The sequence below is a fragment of the Phaenicophaeus curvirostris genome, chromosome 5, assembly GCF_032191515.1.
Source record: "Phaenicophaeus curvirostris isolate KB17595 chromosome 5, BPBGC_Pcur_1.0, whole genome shotgun sequence".
Lineage (NCBI taxonomy): Eukaryota > Metazoa > Chordata > Aves > Cuculiformes > Cuculidae > Phaenicophaeus > Phaenicophaeus curvirostris.
In genome coordinates, this window is record NC_091396.1 from 511,414 (window position 1) to 528,570 (window position 17,157).

At 53.0% G+C, this 17,157-nt stretch overlaps 1 protein-coding gene across 5 annotated transcripts in view; it reads right to left on the reverse strand.

Annotated features, from left to right (window-relative positions):
• Window positions 1-4,160: 4,160 nt before the first annotated feature.
• Window positions 4,161-17,157, reverse strand: part of LOC138720816 (1-phosphatidylinositol 4,5-bisphosphate phosphodiesterase beta-2-like) — a 47,070-nt gene continuing 34,073 nt past the window's right edge. For 2 of the 5 annotated variants that reach the window (XM_069857176.1, XM_069857178.1), the window contains exons 20-32: window positions 16,573-16,737; window positions 15,645-15,744; window positions 15,283-15,387; window positions 14,211-14,296; window positions 14,031-14,127; window positions 13,283-13,336; window positions 10,838-11,048; window positions 10,471-10,630; window positions 8,780-8,856; window positions 6,909-7,004; window positions 6,221-6,278; window positions 5,451-5,537; window positions 4,161-4,868 (exon numbers count right to left, since the gene is read on the reverse strand). In XM_069857176.1, coding sequence (XP_069713277.1) covers window positions 4,596-4,868; window positions 5,451-5,537; window positions 6,221-6,278; window positions 6,909-7,004; window positions 8,780-8,856; window positions 10,471-10,630; window positions 10,838-11,048; window positions 13,283-13,336; window positions 14,031-14,127; window positions 14,211-14,296; window positions 15,283-15,387; window positions 15,645-15,744; window positions 16,573-16,737 — 1,569 coding nt within the window. In that variant the 3' untranslated portion in view covers window positions 4,161-4,595. Of the gene's footprint in view, window positions 4,869-5,437; window positions 5,538-6,220; window positions 6,279-6,908; window positions 7,005-8,779; window positions 8,857-10,470; window positions 10,631-10,837; window positions 11,049-13,282; window positions 13,337-14,030; window positions 14,128-14,210; window positions 14,297-15,282; window positions 15,388-15,644; window positions 15,745-16,572; window positions 16,738-17,157 lie in introns of those variants that run through there. The other 3 variants (XM_069857177.1, XR_011337480.1, XR_011337481.1) reach the window with 3 other exon arrangements.

A 17,157-nucleotide genomic window follows, 5' to 3' on the forward strand; every position in this document is an offset into this window, starting at 1 on the left:
GTTTGACCTCTAGTAACCCCAGGGCCTAATTGGTGACCTCAAGTAACCCCAGAATGGTCATCGGAGACGTTGTTTGACCTCTAGTAACCCCAGGGCCTAATTGGTGACCTCAAGTAACCCCAGAATGGTCAGTGGAGACGTTGTTTGACCTCTAGTAACCCCAGGGCCTAATTGGTGACCTCAAGTAACCCCAGAATGGTCAGTGGAGACGTTGTTTGACCTCTAGTAACCCCAGGGCCTAATTGGTGACCTCAAGTAACCCCAGAATGGTCATCGGAGACGTTGTTTGACCTCTAGTAACCCCAGGGCCTAATTGGTGACCTCAAGTAACCCCAGAATGGTCAGTGGAGACGTTGTTTGACCTCTAGTAACCCCAGGGCCTAATTGGTGACCTCAAGTAACCCCAGAGTGGTCATCGGAGACGTTGTTTGACCTCTAGTAACCCCAGGGCCTAATTGGTGACCTCAAGTAACCCCAGAATGGTCAGTGGAGACGTTGTTTGACCTCTAGTAACCCCAGGGCCTAATTGGTGACCTCAAGTAACCCCAGAATGGTCAGTGGCGACGTTGTTTGACCTCTAGTAACCCCAGGGCCTAATTGGTGACCTCAAGTAACCCCAGAATGGTCAGTGGAGACGTTGTTTGACCTCTAGTAACCCCAAGGCCTAATTGGTGACCTCAAGTAACCCCAGAATGGTCAGTGGAGATGTTGTTTGACCTCTAGTAACCCCAGGGCCTAATTGGTGACCTCAAGTAACCCCAGAATGGTCAGTGGAGACGTTGTTTGACCTCTAGTAACCCCAGGGCCTAATTGGTGACCTCAAGTAACCCCAGAATGGTCAGTGGCGACGTTGTTTGACCTCTAGTAACCCCAGGGCCTAATTGGTGACCTCAAGTAACCCCAGAATGGTCATCGGAGACGTTGTTTGACCTCTAGTAACCCCAGGGCCTAATTGGTGACCTCAAGTAGCCCCAGAATGGTCAGTGGAGACGTTGTTTGACCTCTAGTAACCCCAGGGCCTAATTGGTGACCTCAAGTAACCCCAGAGTGGTCAGTGGAGACGTTGTTTGACCTCTAGTAACCCCAGGGCCTAATTGGTGACCTCAAGTAACCCCAGAATGGTCATCGGAGACGTTGTTTGACCTCTAGTAACCCCAGGGCCTAATTGGTGACCTCAAGTAACCCCAGAATGGTCAGTGGAGACGTTGTTTGACCTCTAGTAACCCCAGGGCCTAATTGGTGACCTCAAGTAACCCCAGAATGGTCAGTGGCGACGTTGTTTGACCTCTAGTAACCCCAGGGCCTAATTGGTGACCTCAAGTAACCCCAGAATGGTCATCGGAGATGTTGTTTGACCTCTAGTAACCCCAGGGCCTAATTGGTGACCTCAAGTAACCCCAGAATGGTCATCGGAGACGTTGTTTGACCTCAAGTAACCCCAGAATGGTCATCGGAGACGTTGTTTGACCTCTAGTAACCCCAGGGCCTAATTGGTGACCTCAAGTAACCCCAGAATGGTCATCGGAGACGTTGTTTGACCTCTAGTAACCCCAGGGCCTAATTGGTGACCTCAAGTAACCCCAGAATGGTCAGTGGAGACGTTGTTTGACCTCTAGTAATCCCAGGGCCTAATTGGTGACCTCAAGTAACCCCAGAGTGGTCAGTGGAGACGTTGTTTGACCTCTAGTAACCCCAGGGCCTAATTGGTGACCTCAAGTAACCCCAGAATGGTCATCGGAGACGTTGTTTGACCTCTAGTAACCCCAGGGCCTAATTGGTGACCTCAAGTAACCCCAGAATGGTCAGTGGAGACGTTGTTTGACCTCTAGTAACCCCAGGGCCTAATTGGTGACCTCAAGTAACCCCAGAATGGTCATCGGAGACGTTGTTTGACCTCTAGTAACCCCAGGGCCTAATTGGTGACCTCAAGTAACCCCAGAATGGTCATCGGAGACTTTGTTTGACCTCTAGTAACCCCAGGGCCTAATTGGTGACCTCAAGTAACCCCAGAATGGTCAGTGGAGACGTTGTTTGACCTCTAGTAACCCCAGGGCCTAATTGGTGACCTCAAGTAACCCCAGAATGGTCAGTGGAGATGTTGTTTGACCTCTAGTAACCCCAGGGCCTAATTGGTGACCTCAAGTAACCCCAGAATGGTCAGTGGAGATGTTGTTTGACCTCTAGTAACCCCAGGGCCTAATTGGTGACCTCAAGTAACCCCAGAATGGTCATCGGCGACGTTGTTTGACCTCTAGTAACCCCAGGGCCTAATTGGTGACCTCAAGTAACCCCAGAGTGGTCAGTGGAGACGTTGTTTGACCTCTAGTAACCCCAGGGCCTAATTGGTGACCTCAAGTAACCCCAGAATGGTCATCGGAGACGTTGTTTGACCTCTAGTAACCCCAGGGCCTAATTGGTGACCTCAAGTAACCCCAGAATGGTCAGTGGAGACGTTGTTTGACCTCTAGTAACCCCAGGGCCTAATTGGTGACCTCAAGTAACCCCAGAATGGTCATCGGAGACGTTGTTTGACCTCTAGTAACCCCAGGGCCTAATTGGTGACCTCAAGTAACCCCAGAATGGTCAGTGGAGACGTTGTTTGACCTCTAGTAACCCCAAGGCCTAATTGGTGACCTCAAGTAACCCCAGAATGGTCAGTGGAGACGTTGTTTGACCTCTAGTAACCCCAGGGCCTAATTGGTGACCTCAAGTAACCCCAGAATGGTCAGTGGAGACGTTGTTTGACCTCTAGTAACCCCAGGGCCTAATTGGTGACCTCAAGTAACCCCAGAATGGTCATCGGAGACGTTGTTTGACCTCTAGTAACCCCAGGGCCTAATTGGTGACCTCAAGTAACCCCAGAATGGTCATCGGAGACGTTGTTTGACCTCTAGTAACCCCAGGGCCTAATTGGTGACCTCAAGTAACCCCAGAATGGTCAGTGGAGACGTTGTTTGACCTCTAGTAACCCCAGGGCCTAATTGGTGACCTCAAGTAACCCCAGAATGGTCAGTGGAGACGTTGTTTGACCTCTAGTAACCCCAGGGCCTAATTGGTGACCTCAAGTAACCCCAGAATGGTCAGTGGAGACGTTGTTTGACCTCTAGTAACCCCAGGGCCTAATTGGTGACCTCAAGTAACCCCAGAATGGTCATCGGAGACGTTGTTTGACCTCTAGTAACCCCAGGGCCTAATTGGTGACCTCAAGTAACCCCAGAATGGTCAGTGGAGACGTTGTTTGACCTCTAGTAACCCCAGGGCCTAATTGGTGACCTCAAGTAACCCCAGAATGGTCAGTGGAGACGTTGTTTGACCTCTAGTAACCCCAGGGCCTAATTGGTGACCTCAAGTAACCCCAGAGTGGTCAATTAGGCCCTGGGGTTACTAGAGGTCAAAGATCGTCTTTGAGGACCATTCTGGGGTTACTTGAGGTCATCAATTAGGCCCTGGGGTTACTAGAGGTCAAACTACGTCTCCACTGACCATTCTGGGGTTACTTGAGGTCACCAATTAGGCCCTGGGGTTACTAGAGGTCAAAGAATCTCTCTGGGCCCTTGCAGGGCTCTGCTCTCCAAAGAGCTCTCCTGGTCTTCAGTGTGTAAGTGTCATGTTGACCAAGAGGATCTTGCTATCATGGAGTGGTGTTGGTTGGATGGGACCTCACAGCACATCCAGTTCCACCCCCTCCCACGGGATCAGGGGCTCCAAGCCCCATCCAGCCTGGCCTTGAACCCCTCCAGGGATGGGGCAGCCACCCCTGCTCTTGGCTACCTTGGCCTGGGCCTCCCCACCCTCCCAGGAGAACATTTCTCCCTAAGATCTCATCTCACTCTCCCCTCTTTCAGCTTAAAACTGTCCCCCTCCTGCTATCCCTGCTCTTCCCTTTTCCTGTTGAAGTCCAAGGTGGTGGGACTTGGCCCCTCAGCGTGTTCTGCTGGAAGGTCTGTGGTCAGACAAGCTCCAGCGCTCATGTTGCCCGCTTCCACCGTGGGAAACGCTGGTTGATGTGCTGGTTTCTCTGTCCTGAACAGGATCCTCAGCCCTGGCGGGGATGGAGCCAGCGCTGAGTGTGAAGGAACTGGCATGAGGTTCTACCAACCCAACCCTTCCTCCCGCAGATTAGGTGTTGTTGGAGGGAACAGCACTTCAGGAGATCAGTGTTTGAGGGCACCCAGCCCTGCGTGTGCCCCGAGGCTTTATTCCAGGCTCGCTCTCAGCTGGGTTACTGGAGAGCGCACCTCGTTAAATTGATTCAAAGATCCAGCTCTGATGGGGAGAGAGGCGTGTGATGAATGGGGGGGGTACTCTAAAAAATGAAGTCTGAATCCAGACTGAACTCTCAGTGTCGACGCCACCGTGAGTGCCACCACCGAGCCCATCGTCAGCCAGGGGCCCTCACGCTGCTTCAACTCCTCCGTGCTAAGGCTGAAGGATGATCTCTTCAGCCTCCTGCCCCTGTCTAGGACAATAAGTACGGTCCTGAAGGATTCAGGAGATCCCCGGAGCAGGAGAGGAGGAGTTCGTCAAGCTGGTCTTTAACTCCACCATAAACCTCCATCAACCTCCCTGAGGTGGAACAGTAAAGGAAGCCTCTCTCAGAATCTGCTTTCTTCAATCTCAACATCTGTTTTGGCTCCTGGGGGCCCAGGTGTGGCAAACGGGAGCCGTGACACCTCTGCCACTACGATCTTTTCTTCCAGTCGCTCTGTAGGGCCTTGTTCTCCCTCAGGAACGCTCTGAGCCGCTTCCTTCCGAGTCTCTGGCTCTCCAGGAAAGCCTCCTCTGGCGTAGCTCTTCACCATTTCCTGCACCTCCACACTCAGTCTTTTCAACTTCTCCTCGTACTCCGCCAGCGCGTCCTGCTGGAGCTGCAAAGAGAGACCTCATGTCATTCTCCAAACACTGGGGCTAAGTCAGGCTGGGAACGATATTAAAACCTGCTCTGAGAGAGACCAATGCGAGGAGATGTTGGCACGTGACAGTTTTGGTCTCAGCCCTGGGCTGAAGGACTTTTCTCCATCCTCCTGGCAAACTCTGCCCTCCCCGAAGGTGAAAGGGGGGAGGATCCCGAGCTGGGTCGCTCTGATCTGCAGCGAGATGAATCCAGGCTGCACTCCCACCTTGAACGAACAGGAATGCCTTTTGTGCGCTTGGAGGGGCGAGATTTGTCTTGTTTAAAGACGCGTTTCCACCACAATTTCAAGCCAGGGGGCGGTTCTGTGGCGAGGCGAATGCTCCTGCTGGCACGGGGAGCGGGGGCTGCAGCGGCGCTGACCTAGGAGGTGGTTCTAGAGGAGCCTACGTGGATCCAAGTCATTCATTCAGCGCCCAGAGGAGTGGGCGGCTGCAGCGTGTGTGCAGCGTGAGTGAGGCGTTAATTAAAGAACGAGGAAGATGAAACCCCTCGAGGGTTCAGGATTTATTGTACAGCACTGACCCTGAGCCTTTACCTGGCCTTCTTTCTCCTTGATCGCTCTCAGATTCTCTGCCTGCTTCTCTTCCAGTTTCTGCTGACACCTGGCTGTCTTTTCTGTTACCTTTAAAAAGAATACATTAAAAAAGCACTTAAATTGAAGTTGTTTGTAAGGAAATGCTTTAGCCAGCCCAAGCTTCCAGCAGCAAGACACAGAGTTGGAGCACGAGACAGAGATTTACACAACACACGGCATCGTACCCGCCTCATTCCCAATTCTGACCCATTCCTGCTGGCTCCGAGGCGTTTGTGCCTCCCTCGAGGCCCTGAACGAGGAAAGCAGAGCAAGAGCGAGCACACGTGTGCACTCGAGTCTGCTCTGCAAGGGGCTGCATCTCGAAAGGGCAAAGATGGGAACCTCTGGGTCTTCTCCTCCCTTTCTCACAGCTCTGTGCATCATTCAGCCCAGGTCAGTGCTTCGTATCACAGAATGCTTTGGGTTGGAAGGGACCTCAAAGCCCATCCAGTCCCACCCCTGCCACGGGCAGGGACACCTCCCACGGGATCAGGGGCTCCAAGCCCCATCCAACCTGGCCTTGAACCCCTCCAGGGATGGGGCAGCCACCCCTGCTCTGGGCAACCTGGGCCAGGGCCTCACTAGTTACTCGGAGATCTTGTTGCAGCAGCAATTCAAGGGGTTCTAAACACCTCAGAGCTTGCACTCTGTCTGGGAGCCTTGCTGGTGCCACCCACCAGCCACCCCTGCTTTACAGGAGAGCGATGCTGGGGCAGGGGCGCTCGCCTTACCAGTTTGATGGTTTGCACCACCTCCTGAATGTGAGAGTTGTTAATTTCTTTCTTCAACCTTTAAAGAAAGGAAATCCATGAAAACCTATAACGCACCTGTTATCTCTATATAAAATCTGTTTATCGATGCCACAGAATCATGGAATTGTTTGCTTGGAAAACACCCTTGAGATTATTGAGTCGAACTGTCCCTGTCCACTACTAAACCAGATCCCCAAGAACCTCGTCTACCTGGCTTTAACCCCCCCAGGGCTGGGGACTCCACCACCGCCCTGGGCAGCCTCTGCCAGGGCCTGAGAACCCTTTCTGTGAAGAAATCTTTCCTGATGTCCAACCTGAACCTGCCCCGGTGCAATTTGAGGTGATTTCCTCACATCCTGTCCCCTGTCCCTTGGCAGAAGAGCCCAGCACCCACCTCACCACAACCTCCTTTCAGGCAGTTGCAGACAGTGATGAGGTCTCCCCTCAGCCTCCTTTTCTCCAGGCTAAACACCCCCAGGACCCTCAGCCACCTCTCATAACTCTGTTCTCCAGCTCCTTCCCCAGCTCCGTTCCCTTCTCTGGACACGCTCCAGCCCCTCAATGTCTTTCTTGGAGTGAGGGGCTCAGAACTGAACCCAGGACTCGAGGTGCAGCCTCACAGCTCCCAGTCCATGGGGACAATCCCTTCCCAGTTCCCTCCCAGTACCTCTCCTGAGCAGCCTTGTCGCTGGTGCTCCTCATCACGGCCTGGACTCGGTCCACTCTCTTTGCCTCCAGCTTCTTCTTAATGTCTTTAATATTGCTGGGGAGAGAAGAGAGCGCCGAGAGATTGATTACAAACCTCAGACTGATGCAGCTCTCCACATCTGGAGCGCTCGACTGCCTGGGAGAGCAAAGCTTGAGCGACTGTGCAGCAGAAAGCCTAAGTCTGCAGAATATTTTAAGTCCTGTAATGTTTTCTTCTTTTCAAAGTGCGTCATAGCAAAAGGCAGGAGAAAATCCATGTGTCGCAACTGGGTTGTACTGGGTTCTTCTGGAGCAGCAGGAGACTTGCTGAAAGGATTTACACTGCTAAATGAAAAACTGAAGAAGGAGCTATGTGGCTCTGTAGGAGAGTTCAAAAGATGACGTGAAGCAAGCAGAAAGGCAGATAAACTATGGGATGTGACTTGCAAAGCAGAACCCATAAACGCTTCCCCATCCAGAGCGGAGCAGAGGGGCAGAACCAAGATCTCCTTCCCGAATGACAACAGCTCAGCCCTTGTACAGTTTGGTTTTCCCTTAGCATTCGTTTCTATTTATTCATCCCTAATTTAAGTGCCATTTTATTGCCTGTTGCTCAAGATCTTTAAATCTTCCTGGACTTTCTCTACTAAACGACCCTGTATTATTAACGAACCATTTCTCCTGGCTCGCCCTGGGTTTCTTACCCTTGTCTGAATATGCTGAATAGCCGAGACAAACCGAATCTGTCACGAAAAGAGGAACCTTTGATTTAGCAACTGAAGGCTGAGAGAGGATACAATGGGAAGCAGGAATGAGGGAGGATTTTAGCTTCAGGACCAAGTTATTGCAAGAACAAATGGCCAAGTGCCTGGCTAGAAGTCAGTGAATTGATTCTGCCAGTTTATTTAAGCAGCGGGGCTCAATTCTCTTAGAAGGCTGAGCTGATCGGTCCCTGGAAGGGATTATACATGATGGACTGACCACAGCAGACAGATGATAGCCAATAACCTGCAGGCTTCTTTCCAGTCTTTCTGAGTTGGTCAGTCAAGGCAGCTCGAATGCTTGTACCCTGTTGGTGCCTCGGGGCACGGACGCTGTTCTGGAGATGACAAGGCGAAAGCTCTCGTCCCACCCCTGCCGCTGGGCAACTGTGTGAGACCTCCAGTCCCATCACTTCTGCCTCAGTTTCTCACCAAAGTAAAGACTCTGCTCTCGTGGGATCCCACCTGGAGTTCTGCATCCAGCTCTGGGGCGCCCAACATAGGAGATGGAGCTGTTGGAGCAACTCCAGAGGAGGCCACGAGATGATTTGAGGGCTGGAGCACCTCTGCTATGAGGCCAGGCTGAGAGAGTTGGGGTTGTTCAGCCTGGAGAAGAGAAGGCTGCGGGGAGACCTTAGAGCAGCTTCCAGGACTGAAAGGGGCTCCAGGAAAGCTGGGGAGGGGCTCTGGATCAGGGAGGGCTGGGAAAGGACAAGGGGGAACAGTTTTCAGCTGCAAGAGGGGAGACTGAGATGAGATCCTGGGGAGAAATGTTTTGCTGTGAGGGTGGGGAGGCCCTGGCCCAGGCTGCCCAGAGCAGGGGTGGCTGCCCCATCCCTGGAGGGGTTCAAGGCCAGGTTGGATGGGGCTGGGAGCTCCTGATCCAGTGGGAGGTGTCCCTGCACAGGGTTGGGGTGGGACTGGATGGGCTTTGAGGTTCCTTCCAGTGCAAACACTTCTCTTCCCCTGTATTCCCCCCCTGCCTGTAGCACAGGGCTCTGTGATCCAGCAGAAAATGCTACCCCAGGCAAGATTATTAATGCTTCATTATTCATGCATTATTACTTTATTATTCAAATACCAAGTTTACCTTTCTGACGAGTCCTTCAGTGCCTTCAGCTCAGCTGCCTGCTTCTCTCTGGCCAGCTCTATGATCTTGGTGACTTGCTGTTCAAGGGATGAAAACAAGATGAAAACCAAACCGAGATGACACACAGCTCAGCACCTCTATTTAATTACCAGTGGATTTAGCTTTATCCCTCCCTGTGCAGAATCCCAGAAGGCAGCTCACCCCAGAGGCTCTGTGCAAACCCGTGCACCACGACAGCGAGGTCAGACGTGCCCACAGACCACATCGTGCTTTCGGAGTGACCTACCAAGGCCAGAAGCTGCTCCACGAGCCATGTCACCACCCCCTAGGCTACTTTTATGGTCAGTTCCTTCTCTCTGTGTAAGAGGCAGCACCAGATTCGCTGTGCTTTTGGGTTGATGGGAAACAGCAGCAGATCCTACCTTCTAAACAAGAGGCTGGGCCTTGTCGTGGGAGCTCCTGGCAGAGCCAACGCGCAGTCGGACCTGCCCGCAGATACAGCCCGAAAGGGAAAACCCTGCCTCTCCAGCTCCAGGGCTGGATTTCCTTTTTGTAGCCTTGCCCACTACATCTCACAGTCTTTGACAGAGTGTGAGACAAGGATGTCTTATTCCTTTGGTTTCTCTGCCGATAAGCATGACTTCCAGGTAAAGCTGCTTCTCGAGAGCAGGTTTTGTTCCCTCTCAGGGTTGACACACGCTAGACCAGCCAGTCTTGCAGACAGCTTGCAAGGTGCTCGTCAAGCCACAAGTGCACCAGGGAACCTAAGATTTAAGACACGATGCCAGGTCCTTCGGAAAAGGCCTTTAAATCCTGGAACTGTCCCTCTTTCACTGGAAGAGATGCCCTATCCCACATTTCTCATCTCCACCTTGTGGGCTGCACCTTGTCTCCAGGCATCGCTGTCTCTCTCGCTGGGGAGGTCCAAGGGTGTGGGAAGCACCGAGGAGCTTTCAGGACTCACTGGTGACACCACGCGTGGACACTTAAGTCTTTTACCAAGCCAAGCAGCAAAACACTTCCTGGATTCCAAAAGCAATGAAATCCAGGCCTGCTAAGAGGTGGACCCTGGAGGTCTGCTAAGAGGTGGTCCTTGGAGGGCTGTCCCTCACCAGGTTTCATTTCACGGGCACAGATGCAGCAGCGGCAAACACCGAATGTACTGGTGGGGCCGCTCTGCTCCCATGAATCTTCTGTCCTGGCTAAATGACTGGTGAGCGTGGTTGCCCCTGTGTGTCTGCAACGCTGCGATGGTCACCACAGAGCTTCAAGACGCCTGCATGTCACCTGGCTGGTGGCACAGCACGTGGGAGCCGTGAGAAGCGTGGTACAGCCTCACACACCCAGAGAGGGGGCACTGGCAGAGCACAAAGCCAATAAAGACCACGTTAACCGCAGGCCAAGCTCTCAGAGGAGTAGAAGATGGAGCCTGATGTGCTCCAGGGCAGCGCTGCTCAATTCTTCTCAAATCATAGACCTATAAAGACATTCCTGTTGGATTTTTACTGCTTCTAACAAATAAGAATCACTGTCTACAGTCTCAATTATCTTGTGTGGACTTGACAGTGGTTCTGAGTGGGGGTTTCCACCCTGCGGCTACATTGCCAAGCTCACGGTTTAGTGAAGAACTCAGTTTTCAGGCTGTCTTTGCTCTCCTGGTTACATTTGCTGTTGGCTCTCGTGGTCCTTACCTCTGTGGCGTGCTGCTCTTTCTTTCTTCGAATCCCATTGTAGTGTTCCTCTCCCAGGTGGGTGAGGTCCATCTCCAGCCTCTCTCTCAGTTCCAGAACCTGGCTTTCTGCTATTTCTACAGGATTTGCACATGTACCAACGTCACCTGTGGTCAAACTCCTGCAGAACAGACACAGCAGCTCTGCTGCTTCTAGAGATGCTGACACAATCCTGACCCCCTGCCCACCCGACAGCGGCAACATCCGAGGCTGTAAACCCAGGGAGACGGGGCTGCCCACAGCACTCCCTGCTTCCTTCAACAAAGCCACGTTTCTCTTGGGGATCCCTCTGCTTTGGTTTGGGGCAGTGACCCTGTGCTGTACTTACCTCTTCTTCAGGGTTTTCCTGCTGTTTATCATCCTTTTCTTGCCTCCGTAGCACAGAGGCTCTGAGAAGAGCACAGAATATTTCTGCAGCAGCTCCTCCCTCTGTTTACATCCTTTCCGCTCCAGCTCCCTCAGTTCCTTCTCTTGCTTCTTCAGCAGCTTCAGAAAGAGCTTCATCTGCTGCAGCTCCTCCAGGCTCGCTGTCTGAGGCTCTAAAACACAAAATAAAGAGGCTGTTTGCTCTCACTTAGAATTTCTCAACCTACCACGATGCCTTTTGGGATCAGTATTTTCAGCACTGCCTTCATTCAGCTTCTTCTCCCTCTTTACGGGTTGTGAGGAATAAACAAAAGGGGTTTGAGGCAGATAAAAATGAGCAGGAAAGGATGAGCTGTTGAAGAACTTGATATGTGGCAGCAGCAAGGCAGGCAGGTGTGGTTAGCGGCAGCCAAGAGGCCCCTGGGAGTTCCCTTCTATGGGTAAGCAATGGGTTTGGGCTTGGAATGTGCAAAACTGAGCAGAACTCACAGGCGTGTCGGCAGTGCGAGGCTGTGCTGTGCAGGGTCAGCTGCTGAGAGGCTGGGGCTTAAATGCGAGGCAACAAGTCCAGGCTCTCAAACCAAAGCTCACCTTCCCATACCTGGAGGGGGCTACAGGAAAGCTGGGGAGGGACTTTTTACAAAGGCCTGGAGTGATAGGATGAGGGGAATGGCTTTAAATTGGATGGAGGAAGATTTAGATGAGACATTAGGAAGAAATTCTTCACTGTGAGGGTGGGGAGGCCCTGGCTGCCCAGAGCAGGGGTGGCTGCCCCATCCCTGGAGGGGTTCAAGGCCAGGCTGGATGGGGCTTGGAGCCCCTGATCCAGTGGGAGGTGTCCCTGCCCATGGCAGGGGGTTGGAATTAGATGATCTTTAAGGTCCCTTCCAACTCAAACCATTCTATGATCCTGTGGTTACGGGATGTACATATCTGAAGTAACCACAGCTCTGTCCTTGGAAACGTTTTTCTACAGGAATAACATTTAAAACCAACACTTGATGTCCCTAACAGTTACTGAGTTAACATCCTGGGTGCAGCAGGTTCTCTCGGGAGCCTCCAGTTCCCTTTTGTGGCACCTTCAGCCCCCCGGGTTACTGGTGGTTTGCACGGGTTGCTACCAGGCTGCACAAAGATCCAGAGAAGCGGGTGAGCGGCGCGTCACCACAGAGTGGCGAGCATGCTGCAGGCTCCCCGTGACCACGTTACTTCTGGTAGAGTTGGGGTGAAGGAACCAACAAATCCAGCCAGAGCAGAACTCAAGTGACAGCTCCAGCCTCCTACATCGCTAGAAAGGCAACCTGACCCGGCCAAATGGCGGGTCCTGCACTTGGGGCACAACAACCCTGAGCAGCTCCAGACTAGGAGAAGCCTGGCTGGAAACTGCCTGGAGGAGAAGGACCTGGGGGGGTTGGTTGACAGCGACTGAACATGAGCCAGCAGTGGCCCAGGTGGCCAAGAAGGCCAAGGGCATCTTGGCTTGGATCAGAAACGGTGTGACGAGCAGGTCCAGGGAGGTTCTTCTCCCTCTAGACTCGGCCCTGGTGAGTCCGCTCCTCGAATCCTGGGGTCAGTGCTGGGCCCCTCCCCACAAGAAGGATGTTGAGGCTCTGGAGCGAGTGCAGAGAAGAGAACGGAGCTGGGGAAGGGGCTGGAGAAGAAGAGGAGCGGCTGAGAGAGCTGGGGGGGTTTAGCCTGGAGAAGAGGAGGCTGAGGGGAGACCTCATTGCTCTCTCCAACTCCCTGAGAGGAGGTTGTGGAGAGGAGGGAGCTGGGCTCTTCTCCCAAGGGACAGGGGACAGGACGAGAGGGAATGGCCTCAAGCTCCACCAGGGGAGGGTCAGGATGGACATTAGGAAAAACTTTTTCACGGAAAGGGTGATTGGTCCCTGTCCGAGGCTGCCCAGGGAGGGGGTTGAGTCCCCTTCCCTGGAGGGGTTTAAGGGCCGGGTGGACGAGGCGCTGAGGGACATGGGTTAGTGAATGATGGGAATAGTTGGACTCGATGACCCGGTGGGTCTCTTCCAACCTGGTGATTCTGTGATTCTATGACAACTGCAGCCAGAGGAGCAAAGCTCTTCTGAACTCCCTGTGCTGATGAGAGCGGCCCAGCTCGTGTAAAGGCACAGACCATGGGACCCCAAGCTCTGCTCTCCTCGAGACCTGCTGTGAGTTCAGCCTGAGAGCTCGTCAAGCACTGCGGCTGTGGGGCAAACGGTGCCACAGGCAGGGAAACCAGGACCCCAGAGACACATGGGATTGGTCTTTAGCGCTGACTACAACAGGCAGGGTTGGGTCAGGTCTTTTTTAAGTTGCAAGACAGGCTCTGTCTTCATCACACTCAGAAATTGGGAGAGGGAATGCGAGATGACTGCCAAGGCCACAGGAACAGCACGAGAGGAGTTACCTGTAATCTGTGTCACTTCTATCACACTTTCATCCTTGGTGAAAGCCGCTGCTCCTGAAATCACAAAAGAGGTTCCTGTTTACGGTCTATCCTGAACTTTCAGGTTGAAAACAGACACTGAAGGGAACGTGGGCCATGGGAATGATGTTGGTGTGAAGCCACAGGAACTAATTAAGCTGCCGAGATGCCAAAGTGCTTGGGAACTTCGTTAACAGGCACAGCAGAAAGGGAACAGGATTCTCTGCCTTTGCAGAGAGCCTGCCCGAGCTGCACGTTGCTGGTGGTGGCTTAGAATCAGAGAATCACAGAATTGTGCTTCTTAAACCTAGTAATAAATTATAGAATTGTGGAAGTTTTGGGTTGGAAGGGACCTCAAAGCCCATCCAGTCCCACCCCTGCCATGGGCAGGGACACCTCCCACTGGATCAGGGGCTCCAAGCCCCATCCAGCCTGGCCTTGAACCCCTCCAGGGATGGGGCAGCCACCACTGCTCTGGGCAGCCTGGGCCAGTTTCAGAAGTCAGAAGAATTTTCAGGGGGATCTAAACATACTTAAAATGACACTTGCCCCCGCCACAAGAGTCACGGTAACTACAACTTCTGCCAATAATTCCAAGCTGGTGACTTGGCCTAAAAGGTTCTGACTCCATTACCAAGGATCCTCACCCTCCAGCGCTGTCTTTTTCTAGCCTGTTGAGTGCACAGGCCTTCCCTTCTGCTTTGAGGTCCCCTCACGCCCACACCTTTACCTGCAGGCCCATTTGAAACAGGAACGCTACATCTCCCAGCAGAGTCCGGTATCCCATTACTTTCAGCAGATGAGAGGTTCTTCCGTGGGCCAAGCCTCTAAAACAAACATCAACTCCATTATTTCAGGCTGGAAACATGCAACCTGTTTAGAGACAGCAAAAGAACCTGGAAGAGCTTACGTCCACCGAGCCATCCTTCAGCTTAACCGATCTCTTGTCCTGCAGGCTGAAGAACTTAATGGGGTTGGAGAGCGCAATGGTCAGATCTAGAAACAAAGAGGAGGGCTTTGCTTGGATTATCAAAAAACTCATCGTACTCTCATTTTCCTTGCCTTCCTGTTTGCTTTCTGGCCTAGGACAGGAAACTGTGGAGCAGGGAGGTTTTGTATTCTCTGCTTAGAATCATAGAATGGTTCTGGTTGGAAGGGACCTCAAAGCCCATCCAGTCCCACCCCTGCCCTGGGCAGGGACACCTCCCACTGGATCAGGGGCTCCAAGCCCCATCCAACCTGGCCTTGAACCCCTCCAGCCACCCCTGCTCTGGGCAACCTGTGCCAGGGTCTCTCCACCCCCACAGCAAAACCTTTCTCCCCAAGATATCATCTCCATCTCCCCTCTCTCAGCTGAAAACCGTTCCCCTCCTCCTCTCCCTGCCCACTCTGATCCAGAGCCCCTCCCCAGCTTTCCTGGAGCCCCTTTCAGCCCTGGAAGCTGCTCTAAGGTCTCCCTGGAGCCTTCTCTTCTCCAGGCTCAACAACCCCAACTCTTTGCGCCTGCCCTCATATAGGAGGTTCTCCAGACCTTGGATCATCTCCGTGGCCTCCTCTGGTTTCGGGGATGCTTTGACCATTTCCTTTTGAAAGGGAAGATCCCTGTATCCCAGCACCAGCAAGAAACAGGGAAGAACACGCCTGCGCTCCCTCGAGCCCTACTGCTGTCAGGCCCTGACAGTGACCACCTCCACGCTCCCCCTGCCACTGGACGAAGCAGGAAAGAGACGACCCCACGCCAAACGGGACACAGTTACACCCGCTCTGCCCCAGGTGCGTGTGCCTCGGCCCCTACAGCGATCCAGTCACAGCCACAGCGCAAGCATCCAGCCTCTTCCAGCAAAAGCAAGGGTGTGACAGGCTGCTGGCACGCGCTCAGGTCCCAGCCTGCGCAGGAATTAAGGAAAGCTGCCCTCGGGGCTGGAAATTGCTGCTGGATCACAGTTTGGATAAAGCCAGAGCAACCCTCACGCCCATCCTACCTGCCCAAGCGTCGGGAACGTAGTCCTTTACTTCCAGGTACACGAACAGAGAAGGCATGGTGAGCGGCATGTTGCTTTCGCTGCGGAGACAAACGTGGTGGTAGCCTGGAAGCAGAAAGCAGAGGAGGTGAGCTGGGTGAACCCCTGTCCCGTCTCGCCCACGTGCTCCAAGTGCAAAACAAATTCCATGCGGATGCATCATGGAACGAAGCCAAGGCTGTGACAGGAGGAATTTGACGCCTCCACTGCTGACAGGAATGGAGATGAGGAACATCGGCATGTTTTGCCTCTTAACTTCTTCACAGCTTCCAGTGGAGAGACTTCAAGGGTGCAAAAGCTGAAGGAATTGCGACCGCGCTTACCCGAATGCACTGCAATAACGGGGATGATGCGATGGCCAATGAACTTCCCTCCTTCCTCCCAGGCCACAATTTTGAGCGACGCCAACTCAGGCATCATGATCTAAGGGAAAAACAGAGTAAGGCACCAGCATCCTCACCTCTCACTCCTAACAGCAAACCAGCTTCGCCAAGGAGAACTTAATTCTCTCCTCCTTCCATCAAAGCACGGCTGCCTCTCCAAGGAAGACCCTGTCTATTCAGTTAACCTAAAGAATAAATGGGGAGAACAAGCCTCCAAACCTCAGCTTCCATGAACCAATTCACCAGTGAAGGGAATGAACTTGCCAGAAGGGCTCCTCCCTCCTCCCCAGTTTTCTTCTCCCACAAAATTAACTAAAAACTATTCTGCTGGATCTGAAGCCTGAAAAGTGTGTGAAAGAATCACAAAATGGTTTGGGATGGAAGGGACCTCAAAGCCCACCCAGTCCCACCCCTGCCATGGGCAGGGACACCTCCCATGGGATCAGGGGCTCCAGGCCCCATCCAACCTGGCCTTGGACACCTCCAGAGATGTGCAGCACAAACTTTTGATGCCTGTTATTCCCAGAAATCATAGAATCATAGAATAACCAGGTTGGAAGAGACCCACTGGATCATTGAGTCCAACCATTCCTATCAAACACTAAACCATGCCCCTTAGCACCTCGTCCACCTGTCCCTTGAACACCTCCAATGTTCCCGTGTCCATTCCGGGAACTATTGATGGAGAGTTGCTTGGGCCAGTGTGGTTTGGATATCGTCAAGAGAGCACCACACATCACCTCGTGTGTCTCAAGCCATGACTGAGCTCTCCAGAAGCCAGTCCCTGCCATCACCACTGACCCCTCAGGAGGCAGCACGTGTGGCCAGCCAGGGATTCTCTGTCTAAATGACTATCAAATGCTCTTACCTTTTCAAAAACAAAAGCCTCCTCTTTCCACACGGGGTTAATGGAGTTGGCAGTGGAGGTCAGTTTGGTTCTGTATTTGCGTTTCGTGTCCCTGGGCAACCCGAACAGCTCCACTTCCACATAAGTCTTCACACTGCGGTCTGAGAGGAACTGGCCAGAGAGTATCTACCAACAAGAAGAAACAGAATTAGAAACTGCTGAAAGGAATTAAACAGAAGACCTCACCCATTCCTTCATCCCAAAGACAAACCGTTCCCACCCCAAACCATCGTTCCTGATGCAGCTTCCAGTCCCCAAGAGGCTTTTCTTTCACTTCCACCCATGTTTCTTGCTGCAGCGCTTCCTCCACCCTCCTCATCACCGCGGCCTCGGCTGCTTCTGTGGGGCAGATGCTAATTTTCCATTTTCACGCGATGATGATTAATTTAAGAGAGCGAAAAGGGTGGGAGTTGCCATGGAAACCCTCTGCCACAGGGCTCCCCGGGTTCGTTTGCCTCCAAGAGCCCTGCTGGGTAACAAATAGCGGGGCCGGAGATGCCAGTTCTGTCCGCGGGGCCGGGACGCGGCTGTCGGGGAGGAACGACC